The sequence below is a fragment of the Odontesthes bonariensis genome, chromosome 16 (genome assembly GCF_027942865.1).
Source record: "Odontesthes bonariensis isolate fOdoBon6 chromosome 16, fOdoBon6.hap1, whole genome shotgun sequence".
Classification (NCBI taxonomy): domain Eukaryota; kingdom Metazoa; phylum Chordata; class Actinopteri; order Atheriniformes; family Atherinopsidae; genus Odontesthes; species Odontesthes bonariensis.
The window spans coordinates 1,209,951-1,232,145 of record NC_134521.1 but is presented as its reverse complement, the minus strand read 5'-3'; the positions used below and the strand labels follow the sequence as shown (position 1 = coordinate 1,232,145).

The 22,195-nt window shown below is 43.9% G+C and overlaps 2 protein-coding genes across 2 annotated transcripts; one reads left to right on the top strand and one right to left on the bottom strand.

Annotated features, from left to right (window-relative positions):
- Positions 1 to 140: 140 nt before the first annotated feature.
- LOC142401603 (acyltransferase PGAP2-like) lies at positions 141 to 3,936 on the bottom strand. Its single transcript, XM_075487070.1, has 6 exons — positions 3,621 to 3,936; positions 2,723 to 2,891; positions 2,303 to 2,552; positions 2,089 to 2,195; positions 606 to 714; positions 141 to 516 (listed from the first exon to the last, which is right to left on the bottom strand). The coding sequence occupies exons 2-6, from the start codon at positions 2,888 to 2,890 to the stop codon at positions 386 to 388; spliced, it is 765 nt and encodes a 254-aa protein (XP_075343185.1). The 5' UTR covers position 2,891; positions 3,621 to 3,936; the 3' UTR covers positions 141 to 385.
- Positions 3,937 to 4,728: 792 nt separating this feature from the next.
- LOC142401871 (uncharacterized) lies at positions 4,729 to 20,212 on the top strand. The gene is made up of 7 exons (XM_075487333.1): positions 4,729 to 4,860; positions 6,809 to 7,270; positions 7,372 to 7,577; positions 9,837 to 9,951; positions 10,063 to 10,234; positions 18,499 to 18,618; positions 19,560 to 20,212. Exons 2-7 carry the CDS (start codon positions 6,815 to 6,817, stop codon positions 20,210 to 20,212), a joined length of 1,722 nt encoding a protein of 573 aa, XP_075343448.1. The 5' UTR covers positions 4,729 to 4,860; positions 6,809 to 6,814.
- Positions 20,213 to 22,195: the final 1,983 nt, after the last annotated feature.

The following is a 22,195-nucleotide window of genomic DNA, read 5'->3' as shown; positions in this document are numbered from 1 at the left end:
AACACAGAGCCTGGTGTTCTCTGCTCCTCCCTGAGGTCAGAGGTCACCTCTGAGAGACGATAAAGGGCCATTCTGCTCTGCTCTGAACCGGTTCTGTTCAGCTTTTTATAAATAAAGGTGTAAATAAAGAAACCGACTCGTTCTCTTTGATCTTTTATTCAAATTTAATTTACAAAACAGCCGGGTGAACCGTCACCGTGGGGAATGTTGGCCTCCGTGTTCGTGCTTCATCGTCTCGCGGCGCCTGCAGCGTTCCTGGCGCCGGCCCGGCTCGGCCCGACAGAACCTTTCACTTTAAAACGAGATGTTTAAAAACCTGGAAGAACGTGAGGTGTAGCGTCAGCGCCACGCCTCCTGGAATGAGTCCTGCGGCGTCTGCACGCGCTCAGTACCGCTTGTCCTCCGGCGGCGTGGCCACCGTCACCTCTTTGCTGCCGAAGTCCCAGAAGGCCGTCATGTGGAAGGCCATGTTGGAGAAGACCACCAGGTACTCGGAGACGGCGAACAGCGTGTAGACTGCAGGGAAACAGACGGAGAAACGGACGTTACTGCAGGCCGACGCCCCCCTAACAACCACGTAACCACGGAGACGGCGCAGGACTCACCTCCCGGCTCGCAGTACGTGTTGTGGCGTCTGAAGAAGTACGCCGCGGCCGCACAGCAGCCGACATTGAAGAGGAAGAGCCGCAGCTTCCAGCGGTATGATGTCACCTCCTGAAACACAACACAGGTCAGAGGTCAGACTGCGTCCACCTGACCACGAACTCCAGCTGCTGACCGACGGCGAGCTGAAACGAGTCCTGGGATGTGACATCACATCTGGGAATAACTGGGATGTGACATCACATCTGGGAATAACTGGGATGTGACTCCACATCTGGGAATAACTGGGATGTGAAGTCACATCTGGGAATAACTGGGATGTGACGTCACATCTGGGAATATCTGGGATGTGACATCACATCTGGGAATAACTGGGATGTGACTCCACATCTGGGAATAACTGGGATGTGAAGTCACATCTGGGAATAACTGGGATGTGACGTCACATCTGGGAATATCTGGGATGTGACATCACATCTGGGAATAACTGGGATGTGACGTCACATCTGGGAATAACTGGGATGTGACATCACATCTGGGAATAACTGGGATGTGACTCCACATCTGGGAATAACTGGGATGTGAAGTCACATCTGGGAATAACTGGGATGTGACTCCACATCTGGGAATAACTGGGATGTGAAGTCACATCTGGGAATAACTGGGATGTGACGTCACATCTGGGAATATCTGGGATGTGACATCACATCTGGGAATAACTGGGATGTGACTCCACATCTGGGAATAACTGGGATGTGAAGTCACATCTGGGAATAACTGGGATGTGACGTCACATCTGGGAATATCTGGGGTGTGACATCACATCTGGGAATAACTGGGATGTGACTCCACATCTGGGAATAACTGGGATGTGACTCCACATCTGGGAATAACTGGGATGTGAAGTCACATCTGGGAATAACTGGGATGTGACTCCACATCTGGGAATAACTGGGATGTGAAGTCACATCTGGGAATATCTGGGATGTGACATCACATCTGGGAATAACTGGGATGTGACGTCACATCTGGGAATAACTGGGATGTGAAGTCACATCTGGGAATATCTGGGGTGTGACATCACATCTGGGAATAACTGGGATGTGACTCCACATCTGGGAATAACTGGGATGTGACGTCACATCTGGGAATAACTGGGATGTGAAGTCACATCTGGGAATATCTGGGATGTGACATCACATCTGGGAATAACTGGGATGTGAAGTCACATCTGGGAATATCTGGGATGTGAAGTCACATCTGGGAATAACTGGGATGTGAAGTCAAATCTGGGAATATCTGGGATGTGACTCCACATCTGGGAATAACTGGGATGTGACTCCACATCTGGGAATAACTGGGATGTGACGTCACATCTGGGAATAACTATCTGGGAATATCTGGGATGTGGTTCCACATCTGGGAATAACTGGGATGTGAAGTCACATCTGGGAATATCTGGGATGTGACGTAACATCTGTTTACCTCGGGGCTCACGTGGTGTCTCCTGATGACGTACCACAGCCTGCAGGTAAGGAGCATGTGTAGCAGCGAGCTGGCTATGAACACGATGAAGCCGTTCTTGTGAGCACCTGCGGACACAGAACGCCTCAGATTAACCTGCGCCGACCTCACAGTCTGGTGTTAAATCCCAGCCACCGATTGGAGGACGGGGGTCAGCCGCCGGCGCCACACTCACTGTAGGTTTCCGTGGACGACACGTACGTGAGCAGCAGCAGCCCGGTGTTCTCTGCGAGGCTGCAGACCAGAACCAGCACGCTCAGCAGCCGCTCCGGCAGCCTCCGGGCCAAGCGGCCCCGGTAGAAGCTAAAGTAGGTGGCGGCCACGAGGTACCGCGGCGCCGAGTGCAGGCCGATGCAGCTGCGCCAGATGTAGCGCTCCGGCACGTGGCTGATGGCGGCGCTGATGGACGGCAGGTAGTTCGACACCTGGAAGAAACCACAACGGTTCACTTCCTGTCCTCGGATACGCCGGCGTGTCAGCGGGAGGTTTAACGACCCGATTTCAGATCAAAGAACACGGTTCCTGTTGGGTTCAACTGGGCCTGAAACTGGGCCTCAGAACCTGTGAGGTCAAAGGTCATCATGTGTGCGGTTACCTGACAGTGTGTGTACGTCGAGTCCTCAAAGTGGTACAGCAGCGAGATGAAGAGGCAGGCGATCAGGCCCGTCACGGGCAGCAGAACCGTGCCCACCGCGAAGCTGGTGAAGGGCAGCCGGAGGAGGGGCCGGTCCCGGTCCAGAAGGCTGTACGGACCCTGGAGCATCCTGCACAAACACACCGAGAACTGTTCAGAGAGCCGGTCCAATGAAACCGGCATCAGAGCCATCAGAACCATCAGAAACCTCCAGCTGTACAATAAAACCATCATCAGAGCCATCAGAACCATCAGAAACCTCCAGCTGTACAATAAAACCATCATCAGAGCCATCAGAACCATCAGAAACCTCCAGCTGTACAATAAAACCATCATCAGAGCCATCAGAACCATCAGAAACCTCCAGCTGTACAATAAAACCAGCATCAGAACCATCAGAAACCTCCAGCTGTACAATAAAACCAGCATCAGAACCATCAGAACCATCAGAAACCTCCAGCTGTCCATTAAAACCAGCATCAGAACCATCAGAACCATCAGAACCATTAGAACCATCAGAACCATCAGAACCATTAGAACCATTAGAACCATTAGAACCATTAGAACCCTCCAGGGTTGTGTTCTGGGGGACTTTTAACCTGCTGGGGACTTCAGACACCTTAACTTATGCTCCCAGGAACAGGAAGAAGGGATTTTTAATGTGACAGAAAGAATCTGGAACATGTTAGAACCTGGGATAACTTCCATGTTGTGTTCTTATACTTAAAGCAAACCGGTTCCAGGTATTCAAGGATTCTGGCCAGTAATCAGAACCAGAACCGCGGGGGGTATGAGGCGTCCTGAGGCTAACAGTTAGCTGCCATGATAGCAGCAGCAGTTATCTCGGATTAACACTCACCTTTACAGGTTTTGGGACCGCTTCGCTGCCATTTCTCCTCCGGTGGCTTCGTGTAGCCCCGCCTGCTAAGCCTATTAGCCTGTTAGCTCTGATTAGCTCCTCGCAGCTAACGCTAGCCGTTAACCCGACTTTACAGCGTCTTTTTTCAGTTAATCAGTGTGTTGGCCAGGCCAGCAGCTTCCCCACAGCTGCTGCCTTCTGTTTAATGTCACTGACACACATACATGTCCTCATGTATCAGAGTTTAATCATTCAGAACCAAAGAAGAAACGCTACTTTCCTTCACGTCACCGGCATTAAGCTAGCCAAAGTATGGACGTGACTTCCGGTCATGGCGGGACCTTCAAAGTAAAGGTCTTTACCGACGTTGCGTCTTCTTGCAGGTTGCCTCTGTCATGTCTGTGCTGAAACCGTGAGGATCATCCAGAAACACAGACGGATGTGAGCAACTTTAAATGAGCAACTTTAAATTAGCAACTTTAAATGATCAGAACATTTCAGGAGGAAAATCTCTGGAGGAGCCCAAACAGGAGAAGAATAAACCTGATTTACAGGATAATAAATATCTGACTTACAGGATAATAAATATCTGACTTACAGGATAATAAATATCTGACTTACAGGATAATAAATATCTGATTTACAGGATAATAAATATCTGATTTACAGGATAATAAATATCTGACTTACAGGATAATAAATATCTGACTTACAGGATAATAAATATCTGATTTACAGGATAATAAATATCTGATTTACAGGATAATAAATATCTGACTTACAGGATAATAAATATCTGACTTACAGGATAATAAATATCTGACTTACAGGATAATAAATATCTGACTTACAGGATAATAAACATCTGATTTACAGGATAATAAACATCTGATTTACAGGATAATAAATATCTGATTTACAGGATAATAAATATATGACTTACAGGATAATAAATATCTGATTTACAGGATAATAAACATCTGATTTACAGGATAATAAACATCTGACTTACAGGATAATAAATATCTGACTTTATTCTCTTATTGTTTCTACATCCTTAAACTCAAACCAACTTCCACTGCTTACGCGGAAGTTGCGTCTCAGTGACGTCGGCGTGACGAATCAGCTGATCGGCCAAGGAGCGCGTGGGCTTCAAATGTAAAGCAGAGAAGAACTAAAGAGAAGAGTTAAAGAGAGAAAACCTCAAGAGTTTACCTGTTCACCCGCGGCGCGCGCACAGGTGAGCCTTCAGGGACATCACGCGCTCAGGTCCGCCTGTGTGGGGAAGATGAGCCGTGTTGTAAAGTTCACTTTACCCGGTTTACTGTAGTTTTACTGCAGTTTAACTAGGTTTACTGTAGTTTTACTGCAGTTTAACTATGTTTACTGTACTTTACCCGACTTACTGTAGTTTTACTGCAGTTTAACTAGGTTTACTGTAGTTTTACTACAGTTTAACTATGTTTACTGTAGTTTTACTGCAGTTTAACTATGTTTACTGTACTTTACCCGACTTACTGTAGTTTTACTGCAGTTTAACTAGGTTTACTGTAGTTTTACTGCAGTTTAACTATGTTTACTGTACTTTACCCGACTTACTGTAGTTTTACTGCAGTTTAACTAGGTTTACTGTAGTTTTACTACAGTTTAACTATGTTTACTGTAGTTTTACTGCAGTTTAACTATGTTTACTGCAGTTTAACTATGTTTACTGTACTTTACCCGACTTACTGTAGTTTTACTGTAGTTTTACTATGTTTACTGTAGTTTTACTACAGTTTAACTATGTTTACTGTAGTTTTACTGCAGTTTAACTATGTTTACTGTACTTTACCCGATTTACTGTAGTTTTACTGTAGTTTTACTATGTTTACTGTAGTTTTACTGCAGTTTAACTATGTTTACTGTAGTTTTACTGCAGTTTAACTATGTTTACTGTACTTTACCCGATTTACTGTAGTTTTACTACAGTTTTACTATGTTTACTGTAGTTTTACTGCAGTTTAACTATGTTTACTGTACTTTACCCGACTTACTGTAGTTTTACTGTAGTTTTACTATGTTTACTGTAGTTTTACTGCAGTTTAACTATGTTTACTGTACTTTACCCGATTTACTGTAGTTTTACTACAGTTTTACTGTAGTTTTACTGCAGTTTAACTAGGTTTACTGTAGTTTTACTGCAGTATTACTATGTTTACTGTAGTTTTACTGTAGTTTTACAATAGTTTTACTGCTTTTTAACTAGGTTTACTGTAGTTTTACTGCAGTTTAACTAAGTTACTGTAGTTTAACTAGGTTTACTGCGGTTTTACTGCAGTTTTACTCGGTTAACTGTAGTTTTACTAAGTTTACCTATGTTTACTGTAGTTTAACTCTGTTTACTGTAGTTTTACTGCAGTTTAACTCAGTTTACTGTAGTTTAACTCGGTTTACTGCAGTTTTACTGTAGTTTAACTCGGTTAACCTTAGTTTTACTCGGTTTACTGTAGTTTTACTGCAGTTTAACTCAGTTTACTGTAGTTTTACTGTAGTTTTACCGTAATTTAACTCTGTTTACTGTAGTTTTACTGCAGTTTAACTCAGTTTACTGTAGTTTAACTCGGTTTACTGCAGTTTAACTCGGTTTACTGTAGTTTTACTGTAGTTTAACTCTGTTTACTGCAGTTTAACTCAGTTTACTGTAGTTTAACTCGGTTAACCTTAGTTTTACTCGGTTTACTGTAGTTTTACTGCAGTTTAACTATGTTTACTGTGCAGCTCCTACATGTATGCTGTATGTGTCCTTTCTGTAGTTACAGCTACATTACAACCTACCAAAGCATATTTATTTTCTATAACTCTGTAATAAGAGCAGTGTTACTAACGTGCAGGTCCACAGTAGTTGCATGCGCTCACACATGTTCAAACATCGTCTGCCTTTTATAATCAAATCAGTAGTCGTAGTGATGTCTGAACATTTCTGCAGACTCTTCATTTCTTTCTGGTCATGTTGAAGAAAGGTGAAAGCTTCCAACTTCCTTCCCTGGTGTCTAATCGCAGCTCCGCCTCTCATTCAGTCCAGCTGCAGCTTTAATGTTCATCCATGGACAACACGTTGGTTTAGGAGTCCTACTTTTAGCTCAGGATGTGGTCTGTGCTGGTGCAGGTTGTCACGTATTTCTGTGTTCTTGCTCTCCATCCTGCAGCTGACCATGCAGACACGAACAAACAGGAGAGGACACACTGAACACTTTGTTGAACATCAGCACCTGAGGCTGAATGACCTTAAACGGGAAGCTCGAGCTTTTGGTTTAGAGAGTAAATACCTCTTCAAAGAAAACATCCCAGAGTTTCCTCGGCCAGAGTTTCACGTGTCTCACCTGAAACACGACACCGATGGAAGGGGCTTAAGAGGGATCAGGGGGGACGGGGGCTTCAGGGATCCGTTCCCAGATGGGCTGGTGTGGTGGAGTCTGCAGGTGGGACCGGAGGAGGTGGAGGCTGCCGACACCAGGCTGCTGCAGACCACCTACCCAGGAGCTGGCCTGCAGGAGGGGGGCTTCCTGTGGAGGTTCGCCACCTCCCCGGCCTTCCTGGAGACGTCCAGGCTGGGCTCGTACCGCTTCAGCTTCCCTGTGCAGGAGGTGCTGCAGGCCTACAGCCAGCAGGTGAGACCCCCCCCGGACCCTGAGAGTCTGCAGCACTCAGTCCAGGTCCCTGAGGAGGAGGCCTTCTTCCACTCTGACCTCTTTGTTGTCTGTTTCCTCAGTTCTGTGCCGGTGCTCAGCCCGTCATGCGGGTGCACGAGACCGTCCTGTACAAACAGGAAGTGATGTACGTTGTGTTGGTGCACAGTCCAGTTAATGAGGAGAACTTCTCAAAGTACCCTTTACTGGCTGACGATCCAAACGCCGTCTGCGTCTACAGAGACGGAAAATTCCTCTGGAGGCCGGAGGCCATGTGTGAGACTCACAGGTGAGAAACTGAAAAATGAGTAAATATAAGGGCTGGGCGAGTTAACTCTTTATTATCGCCTTAACTTGTTAATTATTTAACGCCGATAAGTATTTTATGGCGCATTAACGCATTAACGCAGGTACGATACATATCGAATCATATCGAATTGAATCGTATCGTATCATATCGTATCAAATCGAATCGTATGGAACCGTATCGAATCGTATCGTATCATAACGTATCATAACGTAATGTATCGTATCGTATCGAATCGTAACGAATCATATCATATCGTATCGTCACGTATCGAATCGTACAGTATCGAATCGTATTGTATCGTATCGTATTGAATCGCACCGTATCGTATTCTATCGTATCGTACCGTACCGTATCGAATCATATCAAACCGAATGGAACCGTATCGTATTCTATCGTATCGCATCGTATGGAATCGTATTGTATCGTATCATATCGAACCGTATCGAATCGAATCGTATCGTAATGTATCGAATCGTACTGTATCAAATCGTATCGTACCGTATCGAAACGTATCAAATCGTATCGTATCGAATCGTATCGTATCGAATCGTATCGAACCGTATGGAACCGTATCGAATCGAATTGTATCGAAATGTATCGTATCGAATCGTATTGAATCGAATTGTATCGAAATGTATCGAATCGTATCGTATTATTTAACGCCGATAAATATTTTATCACGCATTAACGCAGGTTTTATTATTGTAAAAGTCTGTTGAATGCATCACATTCACAATTACAGCAAACACCACGAAGCATGGAGTAATAAAATAAAAATAAACTAGCTCACGGAGCTAACTGGCACTACTGTTTTACTTGTTTCAACATAGAAGCACGTATTTCAAAATAAATAAAATAAAAAAACTCCTGCATTTACAGCCAAGTTAAATTGTCTTCTCAGCGTAGTAGTTCCAGTCTAAAATATCACTTAAAAGCAAAACACACAACTGATAGCAGCAAGTCATTCAAGGAAACAGACAGTGGAGCGAGGCTTCTACATAAAAACTACAGAAAGATGCTGATGTTAAAAGTGTGTTTGCACAACAAATGTTATGGCACTTTCATTCATATGGCAGCACATTTAAAATAAAGCTAAATGCTAAAAGCTTTCTGCATCTGCAGGAGTATTTAAAGCCTTTCTCTGCAGTATTACTGAGATAAACCCAGTCAAAACTTTAAGGGAAGTATCGCTCCTTTCCTTTAGATGCTTCTCACATTTAAACGTTTAAATTCAGTCCAAGAGGTTAGAGGTCAGGAAACGTCCGGGACCTGAATCCCACGAGGACAAACTAAACTCCACAGATTCTGATGATGGAACAGTGGGCTGCCATCAGTCAGGAGTCGGGTCAGAAGGTGAGCGACAGTAGCCAGAGCCAACTGCAGAGGTCTGGAAAAAGAAGGCCAACACTGCAGATATCGACTCTTTGCTTCAACTTGATGGAATTGTCAATAAAAGCCTTTGAAACTTATCCTATCGTCTCGTATCATATCGTATCCTTTCGAATCGTATCGAATCGTATCGAATCGTACCGTACCGAACCGTACCGTATCGAATCGTACCGTAACGTATCAAATCGTATTGAATTGAATCGTACCGTATCGAATCGTATCGAATTGTATCAAATCGTATCGAATCATATCGAATCGTATCGTAACGTATCGAATCGAATTGTATTGAATCGTACCGTATCGAATCGTATCGAATTGTATCAAATCGTATCGAATCATATCGAATCGTATCGTAACGTATCGAATCGAATTGTATTGAATCGTACCGTATCGAATCGTATCGAATTGTATCAAATCGTATCGAATCATATCGAATCATATCGAATCGTATGGTATCGAATCAAATCGTACCGAATCGTATGGTATCGAATCAAATCGTACCGAATCGTATGGTATCGAATCAAATCGTACCGAATCGTATCGTATCGAATCAAATCGTACCGAATCGTATCGTATCGAATCGTACCGAATCGTACGATGCGATGCGTATCGTATCGTACCGAATTGTACCAAATCGTACGATGCGATGCGTATCGTATCGCATCGCATCATATTGAATCGTATCGTATCGTGAGATTAGTGTATGGTTCCAGCCCTACTGTCCCTTGTCTCTGCTGCCACCTCCTCTTCTTCTTCTGTTGGTTCCAGGACAGACGATACACCGGAGCAGCTTCCATCCCATTCAGGTGTATAGTCGGGTGACCTGTTGTTGTTTGCCCTTCCTGTCAGGTGTGAGCTGATCTACAGGCGTAACAGAAACCAGATGGAAGCATGGAATCGTCCTGTTCCTCAGTTCTATGTTTGGGATCATGCCGCCATCGCGCTGCACGTGGGGAAAGGCCAGGTACAGCTTCGCTGCTCGTCCTGCTTCCTCTTTACAGGGAGCTGATCTCTGTTCTCATTAATCTGCCCTCCGTTCCCCGTAATGACAAAGTAAAAACTCTTCTTTTTGCAGGTGCTGGAGTTTGATGCTGACCGACTTCGACAGAACCTGAAGTACTGCCACCCAGACCCCGTGTTTTACTCTCAATCATCCGATAGTTTTGACGAAGCTAAAGACCTGGTGAAGAGTTTGTGGCAGGAGGGCCTGCTGGAAGTGGAGCGCTCGCTGGGGCAGAGTTTAACAGGTAGAGTTTAACAGGTAGAGTTTAACAGGTAGAGTTTAACAGGTAGAGTTTAACAGGCAGAGTTTAACAGGTAGAGTTTAACAGGCAGAGTTTAACAGGCAGAGTTTAACAGGTAGAGTTTAACAGGCAGAGTTTAACAGGTAGAGTTTAACATGCAGAGTTTAACAGGTAGAGTTTAACAGGCAGAGTTTAACAGGTAGAGTTTAACATGCAGAGTTTAACAGGTAGAGTTTAACAACAGGTAGAGTTTAACAGGCAGAGTTTAACAGGTAGAGTTTAACAGGCAGAGTTTAACAGGCAGAGTTTAACAAGTAGAGTTTAACAGGCAGAGTTAAACAGGTAGAGTTTAACAGGCAGAGTTTAACAGGTAGAGTTTAACAACAGGTAGAGTTTAACAGGCAGAGTTTAACAGGTAGAGTTTAACAACAGGTAGAGTTTAACAGGCAGAGTTTAACAGGTAGAGTTTAACAGGTAGAGTTTAACAAGTAGAGTTTAACAGGCAGAGTTTAACAACAGGTAGAGTTTAACAGGCAGAGTTTAACAAGTAGAGTTTAACAGGCAGAGTTAAACAAGTAGAGTTTAACAGGCAGAGTTAAACAGGTAGAGTTTAACAGGTAGAGTTTAACAGGCAGAGTTTAACAGGTAGAGTTTAACAAGTAGAGTTTAACAGGCAGAGTTTAACAACAGGTAGAGTTTAACAGGCAGAGTTTAACAAGTAGAGTTTAACAGGCAGAGTTAAACAAGTAGAGTTTAACAGGCAGAGTTAAACAGGTAGAGTTTAACAGGTAGAGTTTAACAGGCAGAGTTTAACAGGTAGAGTTTAACAGGTAGAGTTTAACAAGTAGAGTTTAACAGGTAGAGTTTAACAACAGGTAGAGTTTAACAGGCAGAGTTTAACAAGTAGAGTTTAACAGGCAGAGTTAAACAAGTAGAGTTTAACAGGCAGAGTTAAACAGGTAGAGTTTAACAGGTAGAGTTTAACAGGCAGAGTTTAACAAGTAGAGTTTAACAGGCAGAGTTTAACAGGTAAAGTTTAACAGGTAGAGTTTAACAGGCAGAGTTAAACAGGTAGAGTTTAACAGGCAGAGTTTAACAGGTAGAGTTTAACAGGTAGAGTTTAACAGGTAGAGTTTAACAGGCAGAGTTTAACAGGCAGAGTTTAACAGGTAGAGTTTAACAGGCAGAGTTTAACAAGTAGAGTTTAACAGGCAGAGTTTAACAGGTAGAGTTTAACAAGTAGAGTTTAACAAGTAGAGTTTAACAGGCAGAGTTTAACAGGCAGAGTTTAACAGGTAGAGTTAAACAGGCAGAGTTTAACAAGTAGAGTTTAACAGGTAGAGTTTAACAGGCAGAGTTTAACAAGTAGAGTTTAACAAGTAGAGTTTAACAGGCAGAGTTTAACAGGCAGAGTTTAACAGGTAGAGTTAAACAGGCAGAGTTTAACAAGTAGAGTTTAACAGGTAGAGTTTAACAGGCAGAGTTTAACAAGTAGAGTTTAACAGGTAGAGTTTAACAGGCAGAGTTTAACAGGTAGAGTTTAACAGGCAGAGTTTAACAGGTAGAGTTTAACAGGCAGAGTTTAACAGGCAGAGTTTAACAGGTAGAGTTAAACAGGCAGAGTTTAACAAGTAGAGTTTAACAGGTAGAGTTTAACAGGTAGAGTTAAACAGGCAGAGTTTAACAAGTAGAGTTTAACAGGTAGAGTTTAACAGGCAGAGTTTAACAAGTAGAGTTTAACAGGTAGAGTTTAACAGGCAGAGTTTAACAGGTAGAGTTTAACAGGCAGAGTTTAACAGGCAGAGTTTAACAGGTAGAGTTAAACAGGCAGAGTTTAACAAGTAGAGTTTAACAGGTAGAGTTTAACAGGTAGAGTTTAACAAGTAGAGTTTAACAGGCAGAGTTTAACAGGTAGAGTTTAACAGGCAGAGTTTAACAGGTAGAGTTAAACAGGCAGAGTTTAACAGGTAGAGTTAAACAGGCAGAGTTTAACAAGTAGAGTTTAACAGGTAGAGTTTAACAGGCAGAGTTTAACAAGTAGAGTTTAACAGGCAGAGTTTAACAGGTAGAGTTTAACAGGCAGAGTTTAACAGGTAGAGTTAAACAGGCAGAGTTTAACAGGTAGAGTTAAACAAGTAGAGTTTAACAAGTAGAGTTTAACAGGTAGAGTTTAACAGGCAGAGTTTAACAAGTAGAGTTTAACAGGCAGAGTTTAACAGGCAGAGTTTAACAGGCAGAGTTTAACAGGCAGAGTTTAACAGGTAGAGTTTAACAGGTAGAGTTTAACAGGCAGAGTTTAACAGGTAGAGTTAAACAGGCAGAGTTTAACAGGTAGAGTTTAACAGGCAGAGTTTAACAGGCAGAGTTTAACAGGCAGAGTTTAACAGGTAGAGTTAAACAGGCAGAGTTTAACAGGTAGAGTTTAACAGGCAGAGTTTAACAGGTAGAGTTAAACAGGCAGAGTTTAACAGGTAGAGTTAAACAAGTAGAGTTTAACAGGCAGAGTTAAACAGGTAGAGTTAAACAGGTAGAGTTTAACAGGCAGAGTTTAACAAGTAGAGTTTAACAGGCAGAGTTTAACAGGTAGAGTTTAACAGGTAGAGTTTAACAGGTAAAGTTTAACAGGTAGAGTTTAACAGGCAGAGTTTAACAGGTAGAGTTTAACAGGCAGAGTTTAACAGGTAGAGTTTAACAGGTAGAGTTTAACAGGCAGAGTTTAACAAGTAGAGTTTAACAGGCAGAGTTTAACAGGTAAAGTTTAACAGGTAGAGTTTAACAGGCAGAGTTTAACAGGTAGAGTTTAACAGGCAGAGTTTAACAGGTAGAGTTTAACAGGTAGAGTTTAACAGGCAGAGTTTAACAGGCAGAGTTTAACAGGTAGAGTTTAACAGGCAGAGTTTAACAGGTAGAGTTTAACAGGTAGAGTTTAACAGGTAGAGTTTAACAGGCAAAGTTTAACAGGCAGAGTTTAACAGGCAGAGTTTAACAGGTAGAGTTTAACAGGCAGAGTTTAACAGGCAGAGTTTAACAGGTAGAGTTTAACAGGCAGAGTTTAACAGGTAGAGTTTAACAGGTAGAGTTTAACAGGTAGAGTTTAACAGGCAGAGTTTAACAGGTAGAGTTTAACAGGCAGAGTTTAACAGGTGGAGTTTAACAGTAACAGGTAGAGTTTAACAGGTAGAGTTTAACAGGTAGAGTTTAACAGGTAGAGTTTAACAGGCAGAGTTTAACAGGCAGAGTTTAACAGGCAGAGTTTAACAGGTAGAGTTTAACAGGTAGAGTTTAACAGGTAGAGTTTAACAGGCAGAGTTTAACAGGTAGAGTTTAACAGGCAGAGTTTAACAGGTGGAGTTTAACAGTAACAGGTAGAGTTTAACAGGTAGAGTTTAACAGGTAGAGTTTAACAGGTAGAGTTAAACAGGTAGAGTTAAACAGGTAGAGTTTAACAGGTAGAGTTAAACAGGCAGAGTTTAACAGGTAGAGTTTAACAGGTAGAGTTAAACAGGCAGAGTTTAACAGGTAGAGTTTAACAGGTAGAGTTTAACAAGTAGAGTTTAACAGGTAGAGTTAAACAGGTAGAGTTAAACAGGTAGAGTTTAACAGGTAGAGTTAAACAGGCAGAGTTTAACAGGTAGAGTTAAACAGGTAGAGTTAAACAGGTAGAGTTTAACAGGCAGAGTTAAACAGGCAGAGTTTAACAGGTAGAGTTAAACAGGTAGAGTTTAACAGGCAGAGTTAAACAGGCAGAGTTTAACAGGTAGAGTTAAACAGGTAGAGTTAAACAGGTAGAGTTTAACAGGCAGAGTTTAACAAGTAGAGTTTAACAGGCAGAGTTTAACAGGTAGAGTTTAACAGGTAGAGTTTAACAGGCAGAGTTTAACAGGTAGAGTTTAACAGGCAGAGTTTAACAGGTAGAGTTTAACAGGCAGAGTTTAACAGGTAGAGTTTAACAGGCAGAGTTTAACAGGTAGAGTTTAACAGGTAGAGTTTAACAGGCAGAGTTTAACAGGCAGAGTTTAACAGGTAGAGTTTAACAGGTAGAGTTTAACAGGCAGAGTTTAACAGCCAGAGTTTAACAACAGGTAGAGTTTAACAGCAGGTAGAGCAGCCGTGAACAGCCCGAGTCATTCCCTCCTTGACATCAGTCAGTTGTAAAAAGGGTCGGTTGATGATGTCACAGTCGTAAAAAGGGCCGGTTGATGATGTCACAGTCGTAAAAAGGGTCGGTTGATGATGTCACAGTCGTAATAAGGGCCGGTTGATGATGTCACAGTCGTAAAAAGGGCCGGTTGATGATGTCACAGTCGTAAAAAGGGTCGGTTGATGATGTCACAGTCGTAAAAAGGGTCGGTTGATGATGTCACAGTCGTAAAAAGGGCCGGTTGATGATGTCACAGTCGTAAAAGGGCCGGTTGATGATGTCACAGTCGTAAAAAGGGCCGGTTGATGATGTCACAGTCGTAAAAAGGGCCGGTGGATGATGTCACAGTCGTAAAAAGGGTCGATTGATAATGTCACAGTCGTAAAAAGGGCCGGTTGATGATGTCACAGTCGTAATAAGGGCCGGTTGATGATGTCACAGTCGTAAAAAGGGCCGGTTGATGATGTCACAGTCGCAAAAAGGGTCGGTTGATGATGTCACAGTCGTAAAAAGGGCCGGTTGATGATGTCACAGTCGTAAAAAGGGCCGGTTGATGATGTCACAGTCGTAAAAGGGCCGGTTGATGATGTCACAGTCGTAAAAAGGGCCGGTTGATGATGTCACAGTCGGAAAAAGGGCCGGTGGATGATGTCACAGTCGTAAAAAGGGTCGGTTGATGATGTCACAGTCGCAAAAAGGGTCGGTTGATGATGTCACAGTCGGAAAAAGGGCCGGTTGATGATGTCACAGTCGTAAAAAGGGCCGGTTGATGATGTCACAGTCGTAAAAAGGGTCGGTTGATGATGTCACATTCGTAATAAGGGCCGGTTGATGATGTCACATTCGTAATAAGGGCCGGTTGATGATGTCACAGTCGCAAAAAGGGTCGGTTGATGATGTCACATTCGTAATAAGGGCCGGTTGATGATGTCACAGTCGCAAAAAGGGTCGGTTGATGATGTCACAGTCGTAAAAAGGGCCGGTTGATGATGTCACAGTCGTAAAAAGGGCCGGTTGATGATGTCACAGTCGTAAAAAGGGTCGGTTGATGATGTCACAGTCGTAAAAAGGGCCGGTTGATGATGTCACAGTCGTAAAAGGGCCGGTTGATGATGTCACAGTCGTAAAAAGGGCCGGTTGATGATGTCACAGTCGTAAAAAGGGCCGGTTGATGATGTCACAGTCGTAAAAAGGGTCGGTTGATGATGTCACAGTCGTAAAAAGGGCCGGTTGATGATGTCACAGTCGTAAAAGGGCCGGTTGATGATGTCACAGTCGTAAAAAGGGCCGGTTGATGATGTCACAGTCGTAAAAAGGGCCGGTTGATGATGTCACAGTCGTAATAAGGGCCGGTTGATGATGTCACAGTCGTAAAAAGGGCCGGTTGATGATGTCACAGTCGTAAAAAGGGTCGGTTGATGATGTCACAGTCGTAATAAGGGCCGGTTGATGATGTCACAGTCGTAAAAAGGGCCGGTTGATGATGTCACAGTCGTAAAAAGGGTCGGTTGATGATGTCACAGTCGTAATAAGGGCCGGTTGATGATGTCACAGTCGTAAAAAGGGCCGGTTGATGATGTCACAGTCGTAAAAAGGGTCGGTTGATGATGTCACAGTCGTAAAAAGGGTCGGTTGATGATGTCACAGTCGTAAAAAGGGCCGGTTGATGATGTCACAGTCGTAAAAGGGCCGGTTGATGATGTCACAGTCGTAAAAAGGGCCGGTTGATGATGTCACAGTCGTAAAAAGGGCCGGTGGATGATGTCACAGTCGTAAAAAGGGTCGATTGATAATGTCACAGTCGTAAAAAGGGCCGGTTGATGATGTCACAGTCGTAATAAGGGCCGGTTGATGATGTCACAGTCGTAAAAAGGGCCGGTTGATGATGTCACAGTCGCAAAAAGGGTCGGTTGATGATGTCACAGTCGTAAAAAGGGCCGGTTGATGATGTCACAGTCGTAAAAAGGGCCGGTTGATGATGTCACAGTCGTAAAAGGGCCGGTTGATGATGTCACAGTCGTAAAAAGGGCCGGTTGATGATGTCACAGTCGGAAAAAGGGCCGGTGGATGATGTCACAGTCGTAAAAAGGGTCGGTTGATGATGTCACAGTCGCAAAAAGGGTCGGTTGATGATGTCACAGTCGGAAAAAGGGCCGGTTGATGATGTCACAGTCGTAAAAAGGGCCGGTTGATGATGTCACAGTCGTAAAAAGGGTCGGTTGATGATGTCACATTCGTAATAAGGGCCGGTTGATGATGTCACATTCGTAATAAGGGCCGGTTGATGATGTCACAGTCGCAAAAAGGGTCGGTTGATGATGTCACATTCGTAATAAGGGCCGGTTGATGATGTCACAGTCGCAAAAAGGGTCGGTTGATGATGTCACAGTCGTAAAAAGGGCCGGTTGATGATGTCACAGTCGTAAAAAGGGTCGGTTGATGATGTCACAGTCGTAAAAAGGGCCGGTTGATGATGTCACAGTCGTAAAAGGGCCGGTTGATGATGTCACAGTCGTAAAAAGGGCCGGTTGATGATGTCACAGTCGTAAAAAGGGCCGGTTGATGATGTCACAGTCGCAAAAAGGGTCGGTTGATGATGTCACAGTCGTAAAAAGGGTCGGTTGATGATGTCACAGTCGTAAAAAGGGTCGGTTGATGATGTCACAGTCGTAAAAAGGGTCGGTTGATGATGTCACAGTCGTAATAAGGGCCGGTTGATGATGTCACAGTCGTAAAAAGGGCCGGTTGATGATGTCACAGTCGTAAAAAGGGTCGGTTGATGATGTCACAGTCGTAAAAAGGGTCGGTTGATGATGTCACAGTCGTAAAAAGGGCCGGTTGATGATGTCACAGTCGTAATAAGGGCCGGTTGATGATGTCACAGTCGTAAAAAGGGCCGGTTGATGATGTCACAGTCGTAAAAAGGGTCGGTTGATGATGTCACAGTCGTAAAAAGGGCCGGTTGATGATGTCACAGTCGTAAAAAGGGTCGGTTGATGATGTCACAGTCGTAAAAGGGCCGGTTGATGATGTCACAGTCGTAAAAAGGGCCGGTTGATGATGTCACAGTCGTAAAAAGGGCCGGTTGATGATGTCACAGTCGTAAAAAGGGCCGGTTGATGATGTCACAGTCGTAAAAAGGGTCGGTTGATGATGTCACAGTCGTAAAAAGGGTCGGTTGATGATGTCACAGTCGTAAAAGGGCCGGTTGATGATGTCACAGTCGTAAAAAGGGCCGGTTGATGATGTCACAGTCGCAAAAAGGGTCGGTTGATGATGTCACAGACGTAAAAAGGGCCGGTTGATGATGTCACAGTCGTAAAAAAGGGTCGGTTGATGATGTCACAGTCGTAAAAAGGGTCGGTTGATGATGTCACAGTCGTAAAAAGGGCCGGTTGATGATGTCACAGTCGTAATAAGGGCCGGTTGATGATGTCACAGTCGTAAAAAGGGCCGGTTGATGATGTCACAGTCGTAAAAAGGGTCGGTTGATGATGTCACAGTCGTAAAAAGGGCCGGTTGATGATGTCACAGTCGTAAAAAGGGTCGGTTGATGATGTCACAGTCGTAAAAGGGCCGGTTGATGATGTCACAGTCGTAAAAAGGGCCGGTTGATGATGTCACAGTCGTAAAAAGGGCCGGTTGATGATGTCACAGTCGTAAAAAGGGCCGGTTGATGATGTCACAGTCGTAAAAAGGGCCGGTTGATGATGTCACAGTCGTAAAAAGGGTCGGTTGATGATGTCACAGTCGTAAAAAGGGTCGGTTGATGATGTCACAGTCGTAAAAGGGCCGGTTGATGATGTCACAGTCGTAAAAAGGGCCGGTTGATGATGTCACAGTCGCAAAAAGGGTCGGTTGATGATGTCACAGACGTAAAAAGGGCCGGTTGATGATGTCACAGTCGTAAAAAAGGGTCGGTTGATGATGTCACAGTCGTAAAAAGGGCCGGTTGATGATGTCACAGTCGCTGCAGTGAAGGCTGCTTCGGTCCGTGTTTGGTCTCGTTACACACAGGAAACCTCTTGCGTTCATGTTTGAAAGGTTAAAAACTTGATTCAAAGTTTTTCCGGCCGCTCCAGGCTTCACATGCTGAGTCTGAAGTTGATGTTTCCTTGTTTTCCAGCGTCACACATCAGGCTGGTTCTCGTTGGGAGGACAGGAGTGGGGAAGAGCTCCAGTGGAAACACCATCCTGGGTAGAAAGGCCTTCGGTACCATGAACGGCACCGCCGGCCCACCCTCAGGTAACTGAGCCCATGTTTTCTGAAAAAAAAAACGCCTCGCCATGGCCAGGTGCTCGATGCCTGCAACTAAAGCCGTGCAATCAACTGTTGCCTCATCATGATAGTCTTTGATGGGGCGGTCCATGAGGGGGGTCTTCTGGCACCTCCTGGTCTGCCTGGGCTGGTTCAGGTGGAGACCCTCGTTAGTGGCAATATTGTGCACATCTGACATGGCTTCTCTGGGCTATAGAGCAGTTGTACTTGTACTTATTGGACAGCGGTGTTTGGGAATCTGATGTACCATGGGTGATAAACTGATGACAGCTTTGATGACCAAGGGGAGCGCACGACTCACAGAGGACTGGGACACCCCCGATCTGTCTCCCATCTCCCTCTGAAAGGTTCCAGTGGCCAAAAATCCAAGGGTGCTGAGGACCTGGACGTGTGGTGGAATTGGGTTTGATCGGCGTGTTTCTCTCTGGAGTTGTGGCTCCAGCAAGCTGCATATTTACAGCAGCACAGTCCTTGGTGATCTAAATCAGGATGTCAGCCATTCATCTGTCTCCACAGTCTCGGAACACACGCCCTCTTCCAAGAGCCTGACGCGCTAAGGCATCCAAAAGTAGAAAGTCAGCCGCTGGTTAAGCTTCCCATTGACCTTGTTATATACAGAGTCAGATTAACCTTCAATTAGTTCATAATTTAAGTCAAACAGAATAATGTCAGCATCATTATGGGGTATAATGTATATACTTATTTATGTTTTCTTCAAAGTAATTAAATATACAATCCATTAGTCAAGCAAACTTGATGGGAATAACAGCGGACTGTTTTAGGAAACTCTTACGACAGGTCTGGATCACTGTAAATTCTGTTCGTACCTGAAAGAAAACGTAAAATACGAAAAGATTGGTGAATGTTCTGTTAAATCACTCGTACGCACGACTTTTTTCTCCCCTCAGGAAGCTGCTGCCTGCAGAGGGGGGAGGTGTTCGGCCGGGGGGTCACCATCATCGACACCCCTGGCCTCTCGGAGACGCTCGACCCCGCCGCGAGGAACGAGATCTTCAGATGCATCAACGCGTCGGACCCGGCGCCGCTCGCCATCCTGCTGGTCTTCAGGGCGGAGTCCTTCCCCGAGGCGGCCGGAGTCATCGTGAAGCAGGTGGAGGAGATCTTCGGGAGAAACGTTTGGGGTCGCACCTTCGTCCTCCTCACTCAGGAGGACCGGGCCGAACCGGGGGTCCAGAGCCGGGCCGAACCGGGGGTCCAGAGCCGGGCCGAACCGGGGGTCCAGAGCCGGGCCGAACCGGGGGTCCAGAGCCGGCTGCAGGAGGCGGGGCCCGAGCTGTCGGCCCTGCTCAGCAGCAGGTTTCAGGTCCTGAACGTCCACCCCGAGGACGCTGACCGCCAGCAGGTCTGGGATCTGCTGCACGCGGTGGGGGAGATGGTTTCTGATCCAGCATCAGGAGGAGGGTCTGAGAAACTACTTTTAAAGCTGAGAGAAGTCACCAAAACGGGCCAAGAACTTCAAATGAGTCAATTCTTTGAACTTCTACTGAACCGGCTGCTGAAGCCTGTGAGCAACAGACTTTTACAAAATAAAAGCCTGTGAGCGACAGACTTTTACAAAATAAAAGCCTGTGAGCGACAGACTTTTACAAAATAAAAGCCTGTGAGCAACAGACTTTTACAAAATAAAAGCCTGTGAGCAACAGACTTTTACAATAATAAAAGCCTGTGAGCGACAGACTTTTACAAAATAAAAGCCTGTGAGCGACAGACTTTTACAAAATAAAAGCCTGTGAGCAACAGACTTTTACAAAATAAAAGCCTGTGAGCGACAGACTTTTACAAAATAAAAGCCTGTGAGCGACAGACTTTTACAAAATAAAAGCCTGTGAGCGACAGACTTTTACAGAATAAAAGCCTGTGAGCAACAGATGTTTACAAAATAAAAGCCTGTGAGCAACAGACTTTTACAAAATAAAAGCCTGTGAGCGACAGACTTTTACAAAATAAAAGCCTGTGAGCAACAGACTTTTACAAAATAAAAGCCTGTGAGCGACAGACTTTTACAAAATAAAAGCCTGTGAGTAACACACTTTTACAAAATAAAAGCCTGTGAGCGACAGACTTTTACAAAATAAAAGCCTGTGAGTAACACACTTTTACAAAATAAAAGCCTGTGAGCAACAGACTTTTACAAAATAAAAGCCTGTGAGTAACACACTTTTACAAAATAAAAGCCTGTGAGCAACAGACTTTTACAAAATAAAAGCCTGTGAGCGACAGACTTTTACAGAATAAAAGCCTGTGAGCAACAGATGTTTACAAAATAAAAGCCTGTGAGCGACAGACTTTTACAAAATAAAAGCCTGTGAGCAACATACTTTTACAGAATAAAAGCCTGTGACCAACAGACTTTTACAGAATAAAAGCCTGTGAGCGACAGACTTTTACAAAATAAAAGCCTGTGAGTGACAGACTTTTACAAAATAAAAGCATGTGAGCGACAGATTTTTACAAAATAAAAGCCTGTGAGCAACAGACTTTTACAGAATAAAAGCCTGTGAGCAACAGATGTTTACAAAATAAAAGCCTGTGAGCAACAGACTTTTACAAAATGTTGTTCCCCCTCTCTCTGCCCCCTGCTTCCTGTCTCTTTGAACTTTCCGATCCATCCATTAAAGGCAGAAAAGCCCCCCCCCCCCAAAAAAAAGTTGTTTTTTCTTAAATTAAAACAAAAATAAATAAATAAAACCTGCGTTAATGTGTGATGAAATATTTTTCGGCGTTAAATAATTAACAAGTTAACGCGATAATAACGAGTTAACTCGCCCCGCCCTAATATATATATTAGTGCTTATATTAGGCATATATATATGCCTAATATAAGCATGGATGGGTGAAACCTGATATATCACAGATAATGTGTCTTTATCATCAGAGTGAAACAGGAACTCTCATGTGTTTCTGAGCAGATTTGTGTCTGTACTTTAACTTTTGGAGGGACTGTGAACTCCTTTATTCATCCAGAATAAGTAAGTAACATTTTTCTTGTGCTCTAGGCTGCTTTTGTCTTTAGTTTGACTGCTAAGTAGGCTTGCTGCTGGTTTAGTTTCACTCTGTGAGAAGTTCTTCTGCCTCCGGATGTGGAACTTTGGATAAAAGCGTCTGCAGAATGTAACCGTAATGTTTGGTTTGATCATGATTACAGTGAATTGGACTGAACTGAGATGATGTTAATGACCTGCTGCCAGCTTCTGGTTAATGCAAATAAAAAGAGTTTCCACCCGACTCCTCATAAATTAAAGGTTCTGCTTCCACAGTCTGGTTGTTCATTAAAGGTTCATTAAAGGTTCTGCTTGTTCATTAAAGGTTCATTAAAGGTTCTGGTTGTTCATTAAAGGTTCATTAAAGGTTCTGGTTGTGCATTAAAGGTTCTGCTTGTTCATTAAAGGTTCTGCTTGTGCATTAAAGGTTCATTAAAGGTTCTGGTTGTTCATTAAAGGTTCTGCTTGTTCATTAAAGGTTCATTAAAGGTTCTGCTTGTTCATTAAAGGTTCATTAAAGGTTCTGCTTGTGCATTAAAGGT